Genomic DNA, 21,227 nt, shown 5'->3' with positions numbered 1-21,227 from the left:
ACAACCAAACGGGATAAATCAGCAAGCAAATAAGGAAAGAATTATGAAATTACAAAAAGCATACACAATTCTCTGTAGCAGATACAACAAAAAATCTATATTCCAAAGCACAAAATTATGACACTCCATCACAGCTGTCAAACCAGGAGCCCTTTATGCATCAAAAACTCTGATAATTGGTGGCAGATTACAAGCAGAAAACATTGAAAAACAAGAGAGGAAAATTCTCAGGAAAATGAAAAGGACATCACAGGAACTCTATCAAGTAACGGAAAAAATCACAGATACCATTTGAAAAAGAAGATTAAAATTCTATGATCACCTGATCAGGATGGATAACAATAGGCTAACAAAGAAAATACTAAATCTCATGGTATCTCTTTAAAATCACAACTACTGGCATACAGAAATAAACAAAGATCTTCAGGAAATTGGCATAAATGAAGAAATCTTGCAAGACAGAAATAATTCAGAAATCTCGTAAACAAACACAAATTTGCTGATCAACCTAAAAGACAAGGATGGATGGAAGAATGCAAAAGAAGCACAGCGAAAGGATGAAGAGATTTTGGAAGACAAGAAGAAACGTTGTGCTAAATAAGTTCACGTGCGCTCCTTAGGTGGGCATAACAAATCAAAAAAAGTAAAATAATAATCAGGTGTAAAATCTGCGAGAATATTTCCACTCCTGAGCTGAAATAAAGTATACACCTCTCAATCTATCATCATCGGAAATGCCTATATCTACCCCACCTACAAAGAAGCAAAAACCTCTTCACTGAATAAACCCCACCCCACCCCACGAACTGGACCAGCCTCATATCGACAACCCTGCATCGCACACTTGGCTGACCTACTCTGGTCTTTTCCCAGAAACAGAACGATTTCAGACAACTGCCGCCGCTGTTCCAGAAATATAGAGAACATACAAAACATTATCTCTGCCTACCCACACTTAGCCAACATTGATTATGAGTACTGATATGATCAGGTAGCTAATCATTCACCAAAAACTTTCTAAAAGTGAATTTCTTCAGTCATCAACTGCATATTGGAAATACACACCTACCCCTCCCTCTCGAAAACTCGTCATACAACCGAAACGGCATGACTGATGTCACGCTCAGCCAGATATTATTCCATTCGATAGATCTGCATCCCCTATAGAAATCACTTTTCCAAACACCTCCAATTTGCAAACAACCATAGCCAAAAATATATCAAAATACACAGAACTGGCAATAGAAATATAAGAAATACATTGATTATAAGTACTGGCATGATCAGGTAGCTAATCATTCACCAGAAATTTTCTGTAAGTGAATTTCTTCAGTCATCAACTGCATATTGGAAATACAAATCTACCCCCCCCTCGAAAACTTGTCATACAACCGAAACGGCATGACTGATGTCACGCTCAGCCAGATATTATTCCATTCGATAAAACAGAAAAATCTGCATCCCCCTATAGAAATCGCTTTTCCAAACACCTCCAATTTGCAAACAACCATAGCCATAAAGATATCAAAATACACAGAATGGGCATTAGAAATACAACACTTATGGAAAGTAGAATCAGTCATCTGAGTTCCAATAGTAATATCATGTACTGGTGTTATTTTGAAAAGTTTGCACAGCTCTCTGTCCGCATTAAACCTGCATCACCACACCTGTGTTGAACTACAGAAAACCACCCTCCTGAGCGTCTGCCACATTGTGAGAAAGTTTCTACGGATGACTTTGCCTCTAAGTCAAACCAAACAGCATGAAGATCCAGGCTGCAGTTCCAGTGATACTGAAGAACAATTCCCAAAAAGGGTAGATGAGAAGAGTGTTTAGAGACATCATTTGTGTATATATGTTGTAATCATTTCTGTTGTAAATATTTATAGATATCTGTGTAGTTTCATAATCAGGAGGGGGACTCTTGGTTAGGTTGAGTCAGCCCATTATGTTACCAGCACAAGCTGAGCCTTCCTAAATAATAATAATCACTGGTCATCAGGGAATGGAGATCTAGAATGACTGAAAATGAAACTCAGACTGGGGTAAAGATGTTGGACTGTCTAGCCTTTGCGGATTATGTCGTTCTGATAACAGACACCCGCACACAGTCAAGAAGCAAGTTCAAGTGCAGTAGAACCTCGATTATACGTTCCTGGAAACTAAGTTTTCCCGTATTATTCGTTCAAATTACGTGGTCCCGCGAGCATCCTAATTAAATCACGTTGTAAAAATTCTGAATTATCCGTTCTTTGGAGAAATGATTTCCCGGATCAACCATCCAGAAATTTCAGTCCCATCAATGCTAAATCCTCGATCATGCGTTTTTCAAGAAACTGTATCTCACGAAAGGACGGCTACGGCATACTTACGAATCTTGGTGTTAACGTCCAGTCATTGCGCTAATTTGAGAAAGTACTGTACTGGAAAAGCGACCGGCGATGAACTTGCATAAGGGACCATCTTAGCATCGCATTCGGGTGGTATTGCTTAAGAGAATTCTCGGAAATCCGAAAGTAGAGAATGTTCACAAGAATTGGAAGGAGACAGCGCATTTCGACAGCTCTACATGAAGGTGGAACAAGTTTCATCAAATGTTCGTACTTTCAAAACGTCTACATTATGTCCAGAGTTAGATGTTTATCTTCTTATTTTTTTGAGTGTATCACGGAACAAGTTTTCGGCATTCCCCTCAGGGCATTGAGCAGTCACTGGGCTTTCTGACAGGAATCGAAACTGCTCCTTCCTAAGTAACACAAATTTAGTATTATCGTATACGACTGTATGTTATCGAGACCAGAACAGATGTTGGGATTGCCTATTACTGTTGTTGTCCTAATATAAGACTGAGAATTTCTCGTTTTTGTGTTAAAACATTATAAAAACTGCAGCCGTTTTATTTGCGCACGTTACATTTATAACTTTGTATAATTTCGCACTCGTACTTATACAGCGAGCGCGCTTTCCAGCTGAGCTCAAGGTCGCGAATAATCATAATTTCGGCAGTGTTAATGATATTTTTTCTCATTCCAATTTGATTGTGATTTGTGACGGGCAGAATCGAATATAATGCATTCGAGAACTTGAGGATTGATACATTCGAAACCATATTCTCGAGGTCAACATAACCTTTAAAAGTCAATGTAGGCCTAATTTACGCGGTACAAGATTTCCGTAAACTGACTATGAACAGTATACCGGTGACCAAATTACAATGGAAGATAAAAAAAGGGATTTTGCCATAATGTGGTATCTAATGTGCTTTTATTTTATTAGATTAGAGAAATAAAAACTATTGGTGGTCGACTGTTGTTTGGCTTGGCGTTACGAGTATTAGATTTTTCGAAGAATTTGGCTGATCAAAATTGCTGAACTGAAAGAAGTTTTCAGAGGAAACTGATGAAGTTTCCCCGGTAAAACTGAATGTAAAGTTTCGAGATTTTTAAGTTGCGTACCAGTAATTAATGTTTGAAGCCGGCCCCGTGGTCTAACTTGCCTGCCTCTCACCCGGAGGTCCCGGGTTCGATTACTGGCCAGGTCAGGCTTTTTTACCTGGATATCAGGGCTGGTTCCAGGTTCACTCATTCTTTAATTGAGGAGCTATTTAATGGTGAGATGGCGACCCTGGTCTAGAGAGACAGGAATAACGGCCAAGAGTATTTGTCACACTGAACATGCGTCACCTCTTAATCTGCAGGCCTTCGGACCGAGGGCGGTCGATTGGTAGGCGGAAGGCCCATGGGGGCTAGAGTTTGGTTTGGGGGTGTTTGTAAGATTATAAGTATACATATTTCATTTATGTGATGTTTAGCCAAATTGTTGATGGTTCATTCGTTCCCGGATTTTCCGTTTTCCCGTGTTGTACATTTTTTTTCCGTGGTCCCGCCAAAAACAGAGAATCGAGGTTCCTCTGTACTACACAATGTTGTGCCCAAAACAGGGTTAAGAATTTCCTTTCAAAAAACAGCATTCTTATACTTGGATAAAGCAGATGACATGAACAGGATTGGAACTCAGTTTGGGGTCATCCATCATGTTCAGTTTCAATCATCATCTTCTTTGCATTTTCCCATTTATGTGGGGGTCTGCCTTTTTGCAATGTTTCCTCCACTTTATTCGATCCATAGCATCCCGAGGGCTGAGTTTGGTGAGCCGCATGTCATCTCTCACACTATCCAGCCAGCGTGTTTAAGCTCACCCTCAAGGTCAGCGACCCTCCATGTTCAGTTGAAGGGCAGTCTTGTCAACTGAGGTTTCACTGCTACGGAGTACATGCGCATACCATCGCAGACGTGATTCACGCTTTTGCTCTGTGATTGGGGCAATCTTGAATTTCTTTCACACAGCATCGTTCCTGATATGGTCTAGTCGAGTCAAGCCATTGGACCACCGAAGCATCTTCATTTCCATTGCATGAAGTGCCTGTTTAGGCTTTGATGTTGTAGGCCAGCATTCAAATCCATAAAGGGCCACCGGTCTGATCACTGTGCAGTAGACTTTAGATTGTAGATCAGGGGTTTCCAAATGGCAGCCCTCAAAGCCATTTTTGCGGCCCGTGAGAGCACTGTAAGGAATAATGTGAAGAAAAGTCACAAAAAATATTTCATAGCTCGTTCAAAAACGTATTAATTTTTATACACCTTATAGACCGAAGTCAGAACTAATTATTCTTTAATACTAGTTCCTCTTTTCAAGTATTCACTTGTTCTCAATAGATTATTTTTAATTTTCTAAAATTTAAAATCCAGTTTTCAAATAATAATGCTATTATTTTTGCGTCCCACTGACTACTTTTGATGATTTTTGGAAACGCCAAGGTGTCGAAATTTTGTCCCGTAGGGTTTATTTTACGTTCCAGTAAATCTACCTACATGAGGCTGACGTATTTGAACATCGCCAAATACCAGCGGACTGAGCCAGAATCCCAGTGCCTCAACCGTCTCGGCCACTCATCCCGGCTCCGAACTTCACTCTTTTATGCAATATATTTTAAAATAATGTTTTAAGCAATTAAAATTATCAAACCCTCATTTCAATTGAACTATGCATATTATTTCATAATGGTTCTGGCCCTTGTGCCCCTACAAATTGGAAAGCCCTGTTTTAGATGCATTGGAATTTTCTTATCACACAGGACTCCAGTAACTTGGCACCATTTCATCCATACTGGTCTGGCCAGGTTTCGTCCTGCCACAGTAATAGAGTAGACCGTGCAGCCAGCATCTCTACACCGAGTGTTGGGCCGCAGGAAATAACCTAACACCCTGAAGGTGCCAACGGCTTTGTGTGGAGGAGCTCCTTTGGGGGGGGGGGGGGTCTCTCAGTTGGAGGAAATGCCACTGAAAACCACCTTGCAGAGTCTGTACTCCATGTTAGGAGCGGCTGCAAAAGGCATCTGTTCCCCATGTTAGGGGCAGCCTCAAGAAACCCTGGCAGTAGGTATAAAATGCCCTTGACACAGGCGGAGTGACACATCGGTTGAGGTATTTTTTGTCGTATTAAAATGCAGTGTTCATAAATTTAAATACCTGTGAAAAACTCTCACTTCCAAAGGAAATGAAAAGGAGGCATTGTAAGAGAGCGTGAGGAGGACGGAGCTGACCTTCCGACTATGTCATGACACATACAAGTTCAAGTCCAGCACCATTCAAGCCAAATTAAGACATTACTGCACGGTGGTCGGAATGTAATGCCTTTATGTAGCAGAAATTCTGACAAGGGTGGTGGACTCAGACCTAGGAAAAAAGAAACCAAGTTCCTTCGAAAAATATTGGGTCTAAAGAAGTTGTAAAATGACCAACATACTTTCCAGTTGAGCAAACCAGGAACCGTTAAAACCACCGAAAAAAAATACATTGAAGATGAGAAAAAGAAAACTCACCTTTTATGGACACATTAAAAGGATGAATTAACAAAATACTCCTTCTACAAGAAAAGTCTAAAAATATCCTGGGTGGCTTATGCAGATGCACAAAGACCTAACAGAAGTGGATGTCGAGGAAGGAGAGATACAGGACAGATCAACATTTAGGGAAAAGGTTGTGGGAGTGAGGGGTTCATGCGAAAAGCCACTGGCCTAGCTGCGGAACATCTCGGCTGAAGAAAGAGAAAGGGGAAGCGCAAGGCTTAAGGATCTTGAGCGAGAGTGCAAAGAGAAGGAGTTAATTCTGCGTGGCAGAAGGGCTGGCAGTGTGTGTAAATGTGGCCCAGAGATGGTCGTATCGATGAACAGATGAAAGAATGAGACTGGAAAACTTCCTCATCCAGCGGAAGCTGACTGCTAAAGTGATTCATAAAACAAAACGTGCTCATCTTGAGCCAATTAAAGAAACCTTCAGCAAAAACAACACTTGCAATTTTTACCATACTTTTGAATCTAGACTTACTGACTACCAAGTCCCTTTACACGTTTCCAGAATGAGAATGGCAATCATTTTTTAATAATCTATACAATATTATGAACTATTAGCTCTATATTTTGACTCCTTACTCAACTGCCCTCTTCCAGCTTCAAATATCACAGTTTCTGGTCCATCCTTCATTTCATCTGATTCTCTTCCTTCTGATTGAGAAGAAATCACCCAAATCATTGAATTTCTCCCCAACAACAAGACATCAGGCAAGGATTCCATAGTTGCCAAACTCCTGAAAATGACTGGTCCCAAATATGTTACCACAATGGAAGAACTCTTTCATGATGTATAGGAGTCAGAAGTACCAGTCAGCTCTTATACATCCTTTGCCTAGAAAGGCAATAAAGCAGATGTCAATAACTACAGTTGCCTAGAAAATTCTGCATTGAACCTGTTGTTGATCCAGAGATTGGTGAAATTCAAGCTGGCTTTTGTGAGACCTGCTCTGGCAGTGAACAGACCTTTTCACTAAAGAGTATCATTAAAATCAGCCAACTCCTTGGCTGAATGGTCAGCGCTGAGGCTTTCGGTTCAGAGGGTCCCGGGTTCAATTCCAGGCCGGTGTGGGGATTTTAATTGCTTCTGATTAATTCTTGGGGCTCGGGGACTGGGTGTTTGTATTCGTCCCAACAGTTTCCTCTTCATATTCAGACAACTCACCACACTACCAACCACCATAGAAATAATAGTGATTTCATCCCTCCATATGGGATCGGCGTCGGGAAGGGCATCCAACCATAAAACAGGGCCAAATGACCATGTGACACAGTTCGCTCCTGCGACTCCACAGAAGTGGGGAGAGCAGTAGAAATCAGATCTCTTTGTGTTAAACCACTTGTATTGCCTTTGTTTAATTTCGATAAGGCCTATGACTCAATGAACTGATTCAGTCTTTTTCATGTCCTCAAGGAGATGGTAGTGACAACAAGACTTGTACGGAGTGAGTTGGCTGTGCGGTTAGGGTCACACAGCCGTGAGCTTGCATTTGGGCAGCTATTGGGTTCGAATCCCATTGTTGGTGACCCTGAAGATGGTTTTCTGTCATTTCCCATTAAGGCTGTATCTTAATTATATATATATATATTTATGTTATCTGATTTACGTCCCACTAACTACTTTTACGGTGTTTGGAGACGCCGAGGTGCTGGAATTTAGTCCTGCAGGAGTTCTTTTACATGCCAGTAAATCTACCGACATAAGGCTGACGTATTTGAGCACTTTCAAATACCACCAGACTGAGCCAGGATCGAACCTGCCAAGTTGGGGTCAGAAGGCCAACGCTTCAACCGTCTGAGCCACTCAGCCCGGCTGTACGTTAATTAAGGCCACGGCCGCTTCCTTCCCAATCCTAGCCCTTCCCTATCCCAGCATTGCCATAAAACCTCTCTGTGTCGGTGCAACCTACAGTAACTTATAAAAAATGTAAATAAAAGCTAACTGACGTGATTGCCTTTATGGACACGTGACATGAATGAACATAGGAATGGTGTCCATCCAGATCTTCACCTACTTTTGGGAGAACGAAACCGAGGGGGCCTGTTCCACTGATACGGAAAGAGTTCTGCAAAATGTGGGGATCAAATGTAAAGACATCCAGTGTCATAACCTGCTGAAGATGAAAGATACTAGTGTTGCTAATATGTATCATTCCATGTTCATACCTTTTGTGATGTGTGTATCAGATTTTTAAAATGTGTTATCTTTATTATTTGCTTTCAGATTCAGTGAGGCTTGGAAGACTTGCCAGGTACTGAATAGGAACGAATCCTGGAGCTTGCTTGCTGAGGCTGCAATGAGAAATCTTGATATTGAGTTTGGTAGGTGTCTCAAACATGCTGATATTGTGACTTCAACTAGACTAAACGTGCAAGACTATTCGATAGTGAATAGTTTTAAAAAATTTCAACTTTGATGTGCTAAAAGGAGATATACATTTTGTGATAATTGATCCGTATTGAACTGTGATCACAGCAATAGTTGAATATTTTATTTATGGGTCCACCTTTTCAATACGAAGTTGTGCAATATGTCACATTACATCTCCTTTTGGGACTAGTTTCAACCTAACTGTAGGCCATCATCAGCTATAACACAAATCACACAGTTAACATTGAATAAACTGAAAGAGTGTACAGACACGATGTCATTAAAATGTGTGTAACCCATGGGAATTAAAATTAAGACTGGTTACTCAAATGCATTCTGTTAAAAGTTCAAGTGATTCAAGACTTAATGTAGTGACAATAACATTAAAAATGATTAAACTATGTACATACCCACACATGCATCTAGGCAAGGCTCTAGAATGTAATACACTCTGTTAAAAGTTGCTTCGGATAAAGGTTCTTAATGCTGATTAATACATAGAAGTTGAACAAAGGCTGACACTTTACAAGTGTTGCATTCTGTTAAGAGTTCAATTGAGCCGACTTCAAGTTCAAGACATTAAAAATAATTAAACTATATACATAAACACGTAATCAATGCACGTAAGTGCGATGCATGCTGTTAAAAAAGTTGCTTTTGTTTAAAGGTCTTGAATGCTGATGATTTTTTGTGCATAAAGGTCTGAATAAATTGAATTCTAGAAGGTGGTAGGATTTCGCAGTTCAGTGCGGACCGTGAGGTTGATCTTTTGCTGCAACAGCCTTAATGGGAAACTACAGAAAATCATCTTCAGGGCCGCCAACAATGGGGTTCGAGCCCGATGTCTGCACAAATGCGAGCTCGCGGCTGTGTGACCCTAACCACACGGTCAACTCACTCGTGTGCAACAAATCATCAGTATTCAAGACCTTTAAGCAGAAGCAATTTTTTAACAGCATGCATCGCACTTACATACATTGATTACGTGTTGATGTACATAGTTTAATTATTCTTAATGTGTTTGTGAATACAACTTGACGCCGTCTCAATTGAACATTTTTAACAGAATGTAACACTATTACAGGATTATTTAAAATAGTTTTACTCGAGTCTGCCTAGTCAATACACCTTATAATGATAGAAAACTATTTATTTTACCATGCATGTTTTGGGAAAATCATCCATTCCCTTCATCATTTATGTCAGTTCAAAGAATAAAACAATATAACACTATCTTTTGTTTTTTACAATTTAAAGAAGTATTGTGTCCTAATTCACCATATCAGTGAATAAAGAAACTAATGAAATATTATGAAAATGATCATTACATAAAATTGTGTTGAACTGAATGAGGATACCTATATAAATGTAAGATCTTCAAGTTTTTCTTCTTTTTTTCTTCTTTTTGTTCCTTAAATGATCAAATGCTGGTTTATACAATGGGTAATCTTCTGTATTTCTCTCATTTAAACTTGATTCTTTTTTTTTTTTTTTCAAGGTAAATTTATAAATTTTCCAAAACATTCATGAATTTTCCCTTTTGGGCTGAATATATTAATTCCATGTCATTAGAAATGTCTGTAAATTTATGATTCTTTTCAACCATATGTTTTTCCCATTGCCGAATATCTTTTATGTTTGACTGCATTAACATGTTCTTTCTACCTTGTAGCCAAACTTCTTCCAGACTGTCCTATGTATTGTTGTTTACATGTTTGGCATCATTTATTAAATATACTTCTTTTTTTTTTTTTTTTTTTTTTGCTAGTTGCTTTACGTCGCACCGACACAGGTAGGTCTTATGGCGACGACGGGATAGGGAAGGGTTAGGAGTGGAAAGGAAGCGGCCGTGGCCTTAATTAAGGTACAGCCCCAGCATTTGCCTGGTGTGAAAATGGGAAACCACTGAAAACCATTTTCAGGGCTGCCGACAGTCGGATTCGAACCTACTATCTCCCGAATACTGGATACTGGCAAGGCCGCACTAGATAGACAGGCCACAAGGCTCGGACCGTGACGTCACGCTAGTGGCTGGCGTTCATCATGGCAGTGTAGGGCCCGCTCTCACTTTCACCATGATATTGTTCATTTATTCAACCTTAACGATAAAATTGAACACTCCTTCAATTGTGGCTTTACTTAGGCTTGTATACTACACGAGTTTTATGCGGGGAGAAAACTGGAAGGGCAGTACATGTACATTTCTTTATGTAAAATTATGATGACATCTGTCACTTGTAACTCAACACGGTATCTTTAAAAGATTAGAACGCATAATACGTATACAAAAAGTTTTAATGTTACTAGGAAAATGCATGATGGCAATTCACAACAAAAGTCTGAAACCTTTCTTAGAAATTAAGCTGCAACTTAAAACTTACCTAAGAATTCCTAAGGTTTCAGTTTGTACATTTTTATTTTCCTGAGGATTTCTTCTTCTCAGCGATGAGTTTATCTACAGTAACGTTTCTATTGTTATTCAATAATATATTACAAAAGATGTATATACATCTGTCAACGAAATGTTTAAAACTATTTATTTAATCACAGCATGTTTAAACATTTTCGTTTTCCAGAACATTGTTGACAAGCGAAGTCAGAATTTTTCTCTGAGAATCCTCATGTAAAAACATTAGTATACAGGTTTACATTTTGTAGCTCTAAAAGAGTCTGGTACGACACCTTTTTATACAGGGCAGGAGCAAGCCAAAGCCGCACTAGATAGACTCAGACATTTTTTTGTCTGACTCAGAGTTGTCAAAGTCAGGATAAGTTGTCAGCTTGATTAAGCCAGTTATTTATTAAGATTTTAAATAAATGACCAGTATCAAACAATTTTGTGTGTGTGTGTGTGTGTTTCGTCAAATGGATTTTGAAAAGTGGTTTGTAAATTGCTTTTGCACAGCTTTTCAAACATATTCCTGTTATTATTAGAAATTATGCATGCTACCTTATAAGCTATAGGACTATCTGTTAATACTTTAAAGACTTGCAAAGTTAGTTCTTCTAAGAAATGTCATATTAGGTTCTTACATGGAAACAAATCAACGTCTTTATTTTTTTAAAGACTGGATGACAACATAAAAGTTTGTGCAGTTGTAGCTAATGTAGTGTTATTTTCTCCGCTTTTACTACTAAAAGCAACTCCCTCTACCTTTCCTCCTAGCGGGCGATCTGGCCGTGCGGCTGTGAACGTGCATCGGGAGATAGTGGGTTCGAATCCCACTGTCGGCAGCCCTGAAGAAGGTTTTCCGTAGTTTCCCCATTTTCACACCAGGCAAATGCTGGGGCTGTACCTTAATTAAGGCCACGGCCGCTTCCCTCCAGCTGTTATGCCTCTCCTATCCCATCGTCGCCATAAGACCTATCTGTGTCGGTGCGACGTAAAGCCACTAGCAAAAACAAAAATAAAACCTTTCCTCCTTTATAGTTCAGCTCACGTTTTATGTAGACTCCATTCAACAAGTTACAAAATATGTCATGCTCCTTTAACAATTTTAGTTTCTTTTTTCAAGTAATTCCAATGTGAATCATCAATACCCGAATTTCCCGTGCCTAGTTTTGCAGTAAAAGACTGAATAACCAAGTGGGGCATTGTAAGAAACGTTGACTGTCTTATCTTCTTTTACGCCCCAGGAAATGCGAAAAATATTGAAGTGAACCATGTTATTAGAATACAGGAGTAAGATACTTTCTTTGCAAAGGCTATATTTAACTGTTACTTAAAAAAATATAATTTATCAGTAATGATACACTCATTAACTTCACTTTCAATTTCATCCATTATTTTGTGTACAGATTCTATTTTATCGTGGACAGTCACTTTTGAGGTACGAGCAGGTCTAAACAGGAAGTTATAAATACTTTTCTAATTTGACCATTTTAATATCTTGCCCCCATCACCTAATGCACGTATATCAGGGTTATAACTCATGAAAATATCATGTTTAATGGATTTAAAATCAAGAGCCTCGTTTAATGTTAAGGAAGTACCAATTTTCGGAATATTTTCCTCAGTCACATACATTTTGAAAATACAGACTTTGGCTGTTAAAGTTGACGGAAACTTTGTCCAAATCTAATTTGCGTTTAATACTGAAATTACCCTGAACGTCGTCGAAGTCCTTGATCCCGTCATATTCTTCCTCAGCTTTCTTTCTTTCCTTCCTCTTCCCGTTTTTCAATTTCTTCTTGTCTTTGAATAGGATTGCTCGTTGTTGGAAGATTTTTTTATACAGATAGGCAGGCACATTTTAAAACTTAGGAATAGCATCGTTTGAGAGTTTTAAATGGTTAGGTTTTGCAGTTAAAAGAGACTCATCAGGTCTTTTAACGGAATCGTCCCTAATTACGAAACTTCGTCAAAGTGTTTTATGCACACAACTGAGCATGCTGAAGGGATGAATTCGGTTCGATGGATAGCTATGATCCACTTTTGTTTCCGAAACACGCCAGTAGGAAATTTAAACACTGAAATATTAGGCTGTTTTGAACTGTAGTTTATTCTACAACCAGGTATACAACACGACGTGGCCATAATTCACAATGTTCACACACGTTTAAATCATTCAACACCATCGATAGCCTCACTGCTGCGAAGTTCAGATCAGCTTATAAGTCACTGGCGAGAAGTGAAGCGGCTGGCGACTAGTGTGACGTAGCGCCCGAAGTGGAGGGGGAGCCTTATGGCCTGTATATCTAGTTGGCCTTGATACTGGCCACACTTAAGTGACTGCAGCTATCAAGCTCAGTAAATATACATTTATTCTCTATCTTATCTGAATTGAAAATTATCTTATGAGTATTATTATCAGTTTTGTATGTAACATTGATGTTCCTTTTCTGGAATTTTCTGTAATATCCATTGCTACGAGCAATTTGGTGGATTATATTTATCTCTCTATTATAATTCTTCCTAGACATAGGTATGTTCATAGCTCCATTAATTAAACTGTAAAATGTTGCCTTTTTATGTTGACCTGGATGATTGGAGTCGTTTCTGATAAAGGAAGAAAAAAGAATAAAAACTTGAAGAATTTAAATTTATATAGGTATTCTCATTCATTTCTACAAAATTTTATGTAATGATCGCTTTCGTAATATTTCATTAGTTTCTTTATTCATTGGTATGGTGAATTAGGACACAATACTTCTTTAAATTATAAAAAACAAAAGATAGTGTTATATTGTTTTATTCTTTGAACTGACATAACTGATGAAGGGAATGGATGTTTTTCCCGAAACATGTATGGTAAAATAAATAGTTTTCTATCATTATAAGGTGTATTGACAAGGCGGACTCAAGTAAAACTATTTTAAATAATTCTGTAATAGATTCAGACAAGTCAATACAGGATCAAACATAATACCTGTTATGGTCAAGTGTATCAACAGAATGCAACATTTGTGAAGTGTCGGCCTTAATTCAACTTCTGTGTGTTAATCTGAATCAGCATTAAGAACCTTTATCCGAAGTAACTTTCAACAGAGTGTATTGCATTCTAGAGCCTTGTCTAACTTAATTAATTACGTTATGTTATTTATTATACAGTTACATCATTCTATATAGAGGTGAATTTAAATGTTTGTTTGTATTAACTCTTGGCAAGAAAAACAAGTTTCTAAATTTTCCTCCTGGTATTCTAGGTTCATGTAATAGAAGTTGACCAGATAGTTCCATATTATCTATGTCGTTATTAACAAGCTTATAGAGAATCATTATCAACTGACATTTCCTTCTGGTATCTAGCCTGAGAGGGTTGTGGGTTTTTTTTTGGGGGGGGGGGGGGATATTATTGGTTTAAGTCACTGCTTGCTTATATTATTATTACATTGATACAGAACAAAATGGAGAACTACACTCATTGGTTTTTGCTGATGATGTAGCCATCTAGGGAGAGACAGGGGTAGAGGTACGAACTAGGCTGGAGTAACCTTGTTCAAACAGTATCAGATGAAAGTTAGTACAAAAACTGTTGCACTGAAAATGAGTAGGAAAGATACTGGCTGGCCTATAAAGCATGAAGGTGAACACCATCAGTGTGTACAGGTATTCAAATACCTCAGGAGTATGATTTCCAGCAGGGTTACTGCAGATAAAGAAATAGTAAACAGAGTGCTTAGCAGTTCCAACTTCTACAACCTTGTAAGACATCATCTTTGGTATAGCAGGCTGACTTCATATAACTCATACATACAGTCTAGAAACATGTACACTGAAAGAAACAAAAAGTAGGAAACTGCAGGCATGGGAAATGAAGTTTCTATGAACTACCCTCCAAAAGACACGCAAGGACCATGTAAAGAATGATGAAATCAGAATGAAACTGGAAGTGGACTCGATAGAAGAAAAGCTAACGACTTCGAGACTAGAATGGTATGGTCATGTAAAGCGAATGCCTGGCACAAGAACACCATGTGCATATCTTGAAAGAAGGGTTGAAGGAAGAAGGCCATTGGGAAGACCTAGGAAGAGATGGCTACACCAACTGAGAGATGATGTGGAGAGAAGAAGGGGGGGAATTGGGAGTCGGTGGTGAGAGAGAAGAGATTTCTGGACAGACAACGATGGCAAAAACTCGTTCGACACCACCCTACCCGGCATGCTCGAGGGTTCTATGATGATGATGACAGCCAGCCATGGGCTACTGCTACACAAGCTACATGACATTCTTCTGTCAGAGGGTTCTGTACATTGTAGCTAAAGGTTTTTCATTCTTAGCTGATCTTCTGTCGCTCTTCCAGGAGATGTTGCATGGTTTATTAGGATTTCTCTCTGGATTCTCCCTTAATTCTGCAATTTTCTTCCTGAAGAAGGTTGTCTTCAATTTCATTGAGATTTATGCCTTCTTACTTTAGATCTTTGGACAGTTTTTTGAACCAACAAGGATGAGTTTTCAATTTTTCCTGAAGAGTCTGTTTTTTATACGCCCATCTATCTGGGTTCATTCACTTTAGGTGTCCGTAATAGGTCAGCCTCCTCTTTCTGATTGTGGTGGTAACCTTCTCTATTTTCTCAAACAGCTCCGTATTGGATCTCAGATGAAATGTAAAACCCTCTGAAACTTTCTTGGGTTCTAGAATTTTCCTGAGAAACTTCCTTTCCTTTTTCTCAGTATTGTGGGATTGTCTGTTTTGGCTAGTGTGTCTGCAGCGTAGGGGCATTCTGGTCTGATTCCTATGTAGTAGTGCCTTAGTTTTGCCTTGAAGGAGCTCGATCTGGACCTGTAGTTATCATGGTACAGTTTAAAGGCCATTTCCATTCTCCGTGCTCTTTCTCCTAGCTATTCTTTTCCATTGCCATTATTTATATGTTATAAAAGACAATACCTGTATTTGCAGCCATTCGTGTGTACCGTCACATAGGAGATGTTGGCATGGTGTGGTCCTTGCAGTCCATCCATGACATTGAGGATCAGAGGCTACTTGCTGGCCATGTGTCCATGTTTCTCAAGAACTTTGAGAAAGCTCAGGTACATCTTTTATAAACTAGAAATGCATATTCTTTTTTTACACTATTAAACTCTGCTGTCACATCTTCACAGACAATAAATTTGACTGATGCTTCTTAGTGCATACAAATGCATATTCTTTTTTTATGCATTTAAAGGAATGCATTCATGCTATGCTTTTTCCTGAAAGAGTCTGTTCACACTCAATTTGACTGATGCTTGTTGGTGCATATTTTAAATTTGAATTTTAAAATGTACATTTACCTTGAAATTGTTGTATTGTTACTCGTCTCCTTTCTAACGTCAGCTAATTATTGGTAGTTAATTAGTAAAATCTCTGCAGTCGGCATGTCTCTGTTTTGTTCTGCATCATCTTGAACCATCTCCAGTTACCTGGATGTGGTAAAGGAGTCCCCTCCTTCTCATCTTGTCCTTGGACCACTCTCTTCCATTAACTCGTCCCAATCATGACCTTTCTGCACTATGTCGTTCTTGGCTAGATCTATCCACTTCTTTTGTGGCCTACCCATGGGTCGTCTTCCATTTAATTTTCTGTCAAATTCCTTCTTTGCAGTTCTGTTTGCTGGCATCATCTTCATGTGGAATGAACCATATATTCCTACTTCTTCCATAATCTCTTCATTCTGGATCTTGTCTTTCTTGGTTTTCTGAACCATAGTATGGTGGAACTTCATTTCCGCTTTCTGGAGTTGCTCATCCGCCCTAAGCCGTTGGCTCCTATGGGGGGGTTTGAGTTATTTACCGCCGCTCGACACTCGTTGTTAGCAGTTTTTACAGTTAGTTGGCAAGCTAGCTAACCCTCCTTTCCCATTCCGGACTTGGGACCGGACAGTGGTGGAGTTAGTGTTGTACCATAACGCCACTTTCTTAAAACATTCAATGTACTAAATTAAAGTACATATTAACTACAATTTCCTGCTTAAAGCATTGCAGACAAATTCTTTTGATGTACACAATAAATATTACATTCATTGAATTATTATTATCATAATATATATTAGGCCCACATTATTTTATTGTTTATCAATCACTATTATTATCCAAAAGATGTCCCTGATTCCAGTCAAAGACTGGGCCAGGAATAGAATAATAATAATATTGTGTTGCTATTTCTAGCCGAGTGCAGCCTTTGTAAGGCAGACCCTCCGATGAGGGTGGGCAGCATCTGCCATGTGTAGGTAACTGCGTGTTATTGTGGTGGAGGATAGTGTTATGTGTGGTGTGTGAGTTGCAGGGATGTTGGGGACAGCACAAACTCCCAGCCCCCAGGCTATTGGAATTAACCAATGAAGGTTAAATTCCCCGACCCGGCCGGGAATCGAACCCGGGACCCTCGGAACCGAAGGCCAGTACGCTGACCATTCAGCGAACGAGTCGGACAGGAATAGAATGATGCCCCACTTAATTCCAAGTATTTGAATTGCACTGGCTGGAGAGGTCTGTCACACTACTCACGGGCGAAAGAAGTAATGAAGTTCCCGTAATGGAATGAAATTTGAAACTGACAGGGGAAATGGGGGGTCCAGGCGAAAACATGTCCCACCTCCGCTTTGTCCACCAAGATTTCACTAAATAAAAAAAATATTATTATTATTATTATTATTATTATTATTCTTGTTTCGTTTCGGCCAACTGAGGACCACGTCATTTCAACTGTTTCCCTTGAGCTTTAATGTTGGTCCAGTACTCCTTCATTCGTATACGGTGTTGCTCCTTTCGTTCTTCCGTCCATGCCTTTCCAGTTTTCATCTTCGGCTTTGGTAGGAAACTCTGATGTTCTTGGAGTTTTTTCTTAAGTGGGACACGCTCCTGGATATCTTCAAATATATTATTATTATTATTATTATTATTATTATTATTATCTGATTGTGCGGGGTCTGAAAGGCTGTGTTCAAATCCCAGTCAATTCTGGGTCGTGATTTTCTTCTCAAGAATCACGTGGAGTTAGGAAGGGCATCCACTCTTAAACCCCCGACCGAAACCAAGAATGAGCCCAGGTGGGTCCAGTGACCCCAGAAACAGTTGGGATAAGCTGAAGAATGTTGTTGTTGTTGTTATTATTATTATTATTATTATTATTATTATTATTATTATTACTATCATCATTGTCGTCCTCATCTGATTATTAGACTGACATAAAATATGTTTATATCATTATGCAGCATATTTAAGCGTCAGCTTACCTTGTGCAGAAGGAATTAATCTGCATCGAGTGATTGCACACCCAAGTCTGGTTTGGTCAGCACACGAAGTATCGTCATTGGAGCTGGAGCTGTCATCATTGAGGTTGATCACAATTTTGTTGTGAAGAAGATTTATGAGGCCATCAGTGTCCGATATGTGATTCTCCATCTGTTTTACGTGTTCTATATAATTGCGCCATTGTTCTGAAGTAACTTCATGCATTCCTTCTTGCAATAATACACAATAACAAGAAAGAGTAAGAATAAACCAAAAAACGTACAAGAGGCTTGAAGAATTAATAATTAGCACACAGTACACACATACACAGTTTTTTGATAGCAAAGCACACTGATAAAATTCTCTCATTGCTGTTTTAAACGCACTATGATGGTAACTGCATGCATGTGGTCAAGACATCTACTGAGTAAGTATGGCAGCTGTACATTGGCGATAGCATTGCCATAACTAGTGTTAACAGAGGGCATGAAACCCTCACGCCCCCTTCCCCCTCTCCTACCATGTGACAACACCATAGGTGCAACCCCACCTCACCCGTGTCTCTCCCTGACCTGCACCCTCATTTCTGCTTTAGTCTGCTTAAAAGGTGGCCCGGAGTTTAGTGAATATTCCTTTGATACTTAACCTCTTAACACAGCAATTATTTATAAAATCGTGATTCTTTTTTTATCTAATTTTATATTGTTAAAATGGACTCTTTATTGAAAAACAATGACAGTGGTAACAATGAAAGTAAATTTTGCAAACTTAATAATGAAATATAAGCCGCTGAAAAGTTCCTGTTTTAGAATCCTGAGTATACTCGGGCTTTTATGCTAAGAGGTTAACTTCTGTTCATCATTGAAAATAACCATCGTTATCACGCAGTGCGTGTTTGGGTCATAACATAAATAATTTGTTCTCTTTAGTGTTAGTTAACTTCTTCCTTTGCTGCTGTAGATCTTCAGTCTATTTTCATTATTGAGATAGCCCTTGTTCTGTACATTTATTGTGTAGTACGTATTTGTATAATGTTGGGTTTTTTTTTTCTTTTAATGCTAGGAATGGTACTTGCTGTCCAGTCAGCCGGTGGCCGCTCTTAATATGCGCCGCGACCTCTTGCAGTGGGATCAGGCCTTACAACTTGCCAGCAAACTCGCTCCCGACCAGATTCCCTACATCGCCCGCGAGTACGCCCAGCAGCTCGAGTTCACGTGAGTTCATATGCATTAGCAGAGTAATATAGTGTAAGTTGCTCATCCAGATGTTATCCTCATCCCTACTTTGGTTCAGTTCAGTGTTCTGTTGCAGAGAATTTACAAAAGAACGGCAATGTGATTGGTATCTTATGTCGTACCTCCCGTTCCTTTCCTGCCGTAAACTCAGGCTCGTAAATGTGTCTTCAATATATGCTTGATGGCATTAGCCCATTCATAATGTGTTGCATTTCTCTTAACTATATGTTGCCTGCAGTCATCATCATCATAGAACCCCTCCAGCATGCCAGGTAGGCTGATGTTGAACGAGTCTTTACCATCCTCTTCTGTCCAGAAATGCCTTCTCTCTCACCACCTACTACCAAGTCCCTCCTCTTTTTTCCACATCTCTCACTAGTGTAGTCATCTCTTCCTAGGTCCGCCGAGCTGAGTGGCTCAGATGGTTGAGGCGCTGGTGGTATTTAAAGGTGCTCAAATACACTACGTCAGCCTTGTGTCGGTAGATTTTCTGGCATGTAAAAGAACTCCTCCATGAATAAATTCCAGCACTTAAGCATCTCCGAAAAAGAGCTTCAAAGTAGTTGGTGGGACATAAAAGCAATAACATTATTCCTGGGTCTTCCCAATGGCTGGCTTCCGTCAACCGTTCTTTCTAGGTATGCACGTGGTGTTTGCATTACATGTCCATTATTCCAATATAATTGGTCCGGTATTGGACATTATAAATTTTCCAACTGGTTTCCATCCAGTTTTCCGTTTGGTGCTGCTGGTGGCTCCAAGTAGCCTAAGCAGTGGCCTCCATGGTATGCACTAGCCATGCGTTTTGGTAGGTGTGCTGGTCACCAATTGTTGAACCCAAATTGGCACACTGAGGCGAAACGCTGACAACCAAGAATGAGTTAGCTGGAAAAGTTATAATTTCTAATCATGGACCAATTATATTGGAATTATGAATTTACTTATTCAGGACAAATATTTCAGGTTCCCTATGGGAATGATTATCTACTGTATATCATTATATGTTCATGTCATGTTAGTCTCAAAGTCCCTAGCTTCTCTCTTATCGTGTCCAGTTCCATTCTGATGTCGTTCTTTAAATGGCCCTTGTGTGGTTTTTGGAGGGTAGTTTGTAAAAATCTTCATTTCACATGCTTGCAGTTTACTCACTTCTCTTTCTTTCAGTGTACATGTTTCTAGACTGTATGTGAAAATAGGCCCAAAATGTGACTTATACAGAGTCATCTTGGTCCACATGGGCACCTTGTTATCCCAAAGTAAATGTCTTATGAAGTTGTAAAAATTGGAACTGTTAGCCACTCTGTTTACTATTTCTTTATCTGCAGTACCCGTGCTGGAAATCTTGCTGCCTAGGTATTTGAATACCTGTACACATTGGATGTTTTCGCCTTCTGACTTTATCTGGCAGCCAGTATCTTTCCTACTTATTTTCAGAGCAACATTTGCTGTGCTAACTTTCATCTGTTGCTGTTTGAACTTGGCTACCCACTCATTGTGGCAGGGTAACTGTCAAAATTTCAGTGTGTGTGGTTCAGTTGTTTTGCAATCAGGTACCAACTAGTATGCAGTAAAATGGTGGAGAGTGTCTGAGCCTGATCCATCTCTAGCAAAGAAAAAAAGGGACATGGAACGATTTTGTTAAAGTTAACAAATTTATGTGTTTCTCAAAAAGATAAAAGAAGTGTTTGGAAAACAGTTTGTTACTAGGGTTGGACAGACCAGAACAGTCAACTATTCCGAAATATTACGAGCTTGAGATGGCGTGTTTCGGTACACTATGCCAGCACACGACACATGGAACTGTAACTGCACGGAAGAGATAACTTCGTGAGGCAACATGGCATGCTCCGCGTCAGCAGGAAAGTGCCTGTACCAAACGTGCTGTGTGTTGTTATGGCCAGCGTTTAAAGGCTGTTTTTAAAATAAGATTTTGCAGTCAGTATGAAATACAAATTTCACGGTTACAGTGATAGTATAGGTGTTTAAAAATGTATCGGCCTGTATTGCAAGCAGTTAGGGTCAGGATAAAGCTTCATCGCACATAAAAAAGTAGTCTG

General features: G+C 39.3%; 1 protein-coding gene across 1 annotated transcript in view; it reads left to right on the top strand.

The window, feature by feature from the left end:
• Window positions 1-21,227, top strand: part of Oseg6 (intraflagellar transport protein Oseg6) — a 152,642-nt gene that overhangs the window by 76,826 nt on the left and 54,589 nt on the right. The window contains exons 13-15 of the mRNA XM_067156768.2: window positions 8,136-8,233; window positions 15,624-15,754; window positions 18,998-19,149. Coding sequence (XP_067012869.2) covers window positions 8,136-8,233; window positions 15,624-15,754; window positions 18,998-19,149 — 381 coding nt within the window. The remainder of the gene's footprint in view (window positions 1-8,135; window positions 8,234-15,623; window positions 15,755-18,997; window positions 19,150-21,227) is intronic.

Source organism: Anabrus simplex, chromosome 12 (assembly GCF_040414725.1).
Source record: "Anabrus simplex isolate iqAnaSimp1 chromosome 12, ASM4041472v1, whole genome shotgun sequence".
Classification (NCBI taxonomy): domain Eukaryota; kingdom Metazoa; phylum Arthropoda; class Insecta; order Orthoptera; family Tettigoniidae; genus Anabrus; species Anabrus simplex.
The sequence above is the reverse complement of the archived record's forward strand: the minus strand, read 5'-3'. Positions and strand labels throughout refer to the sequence as shown.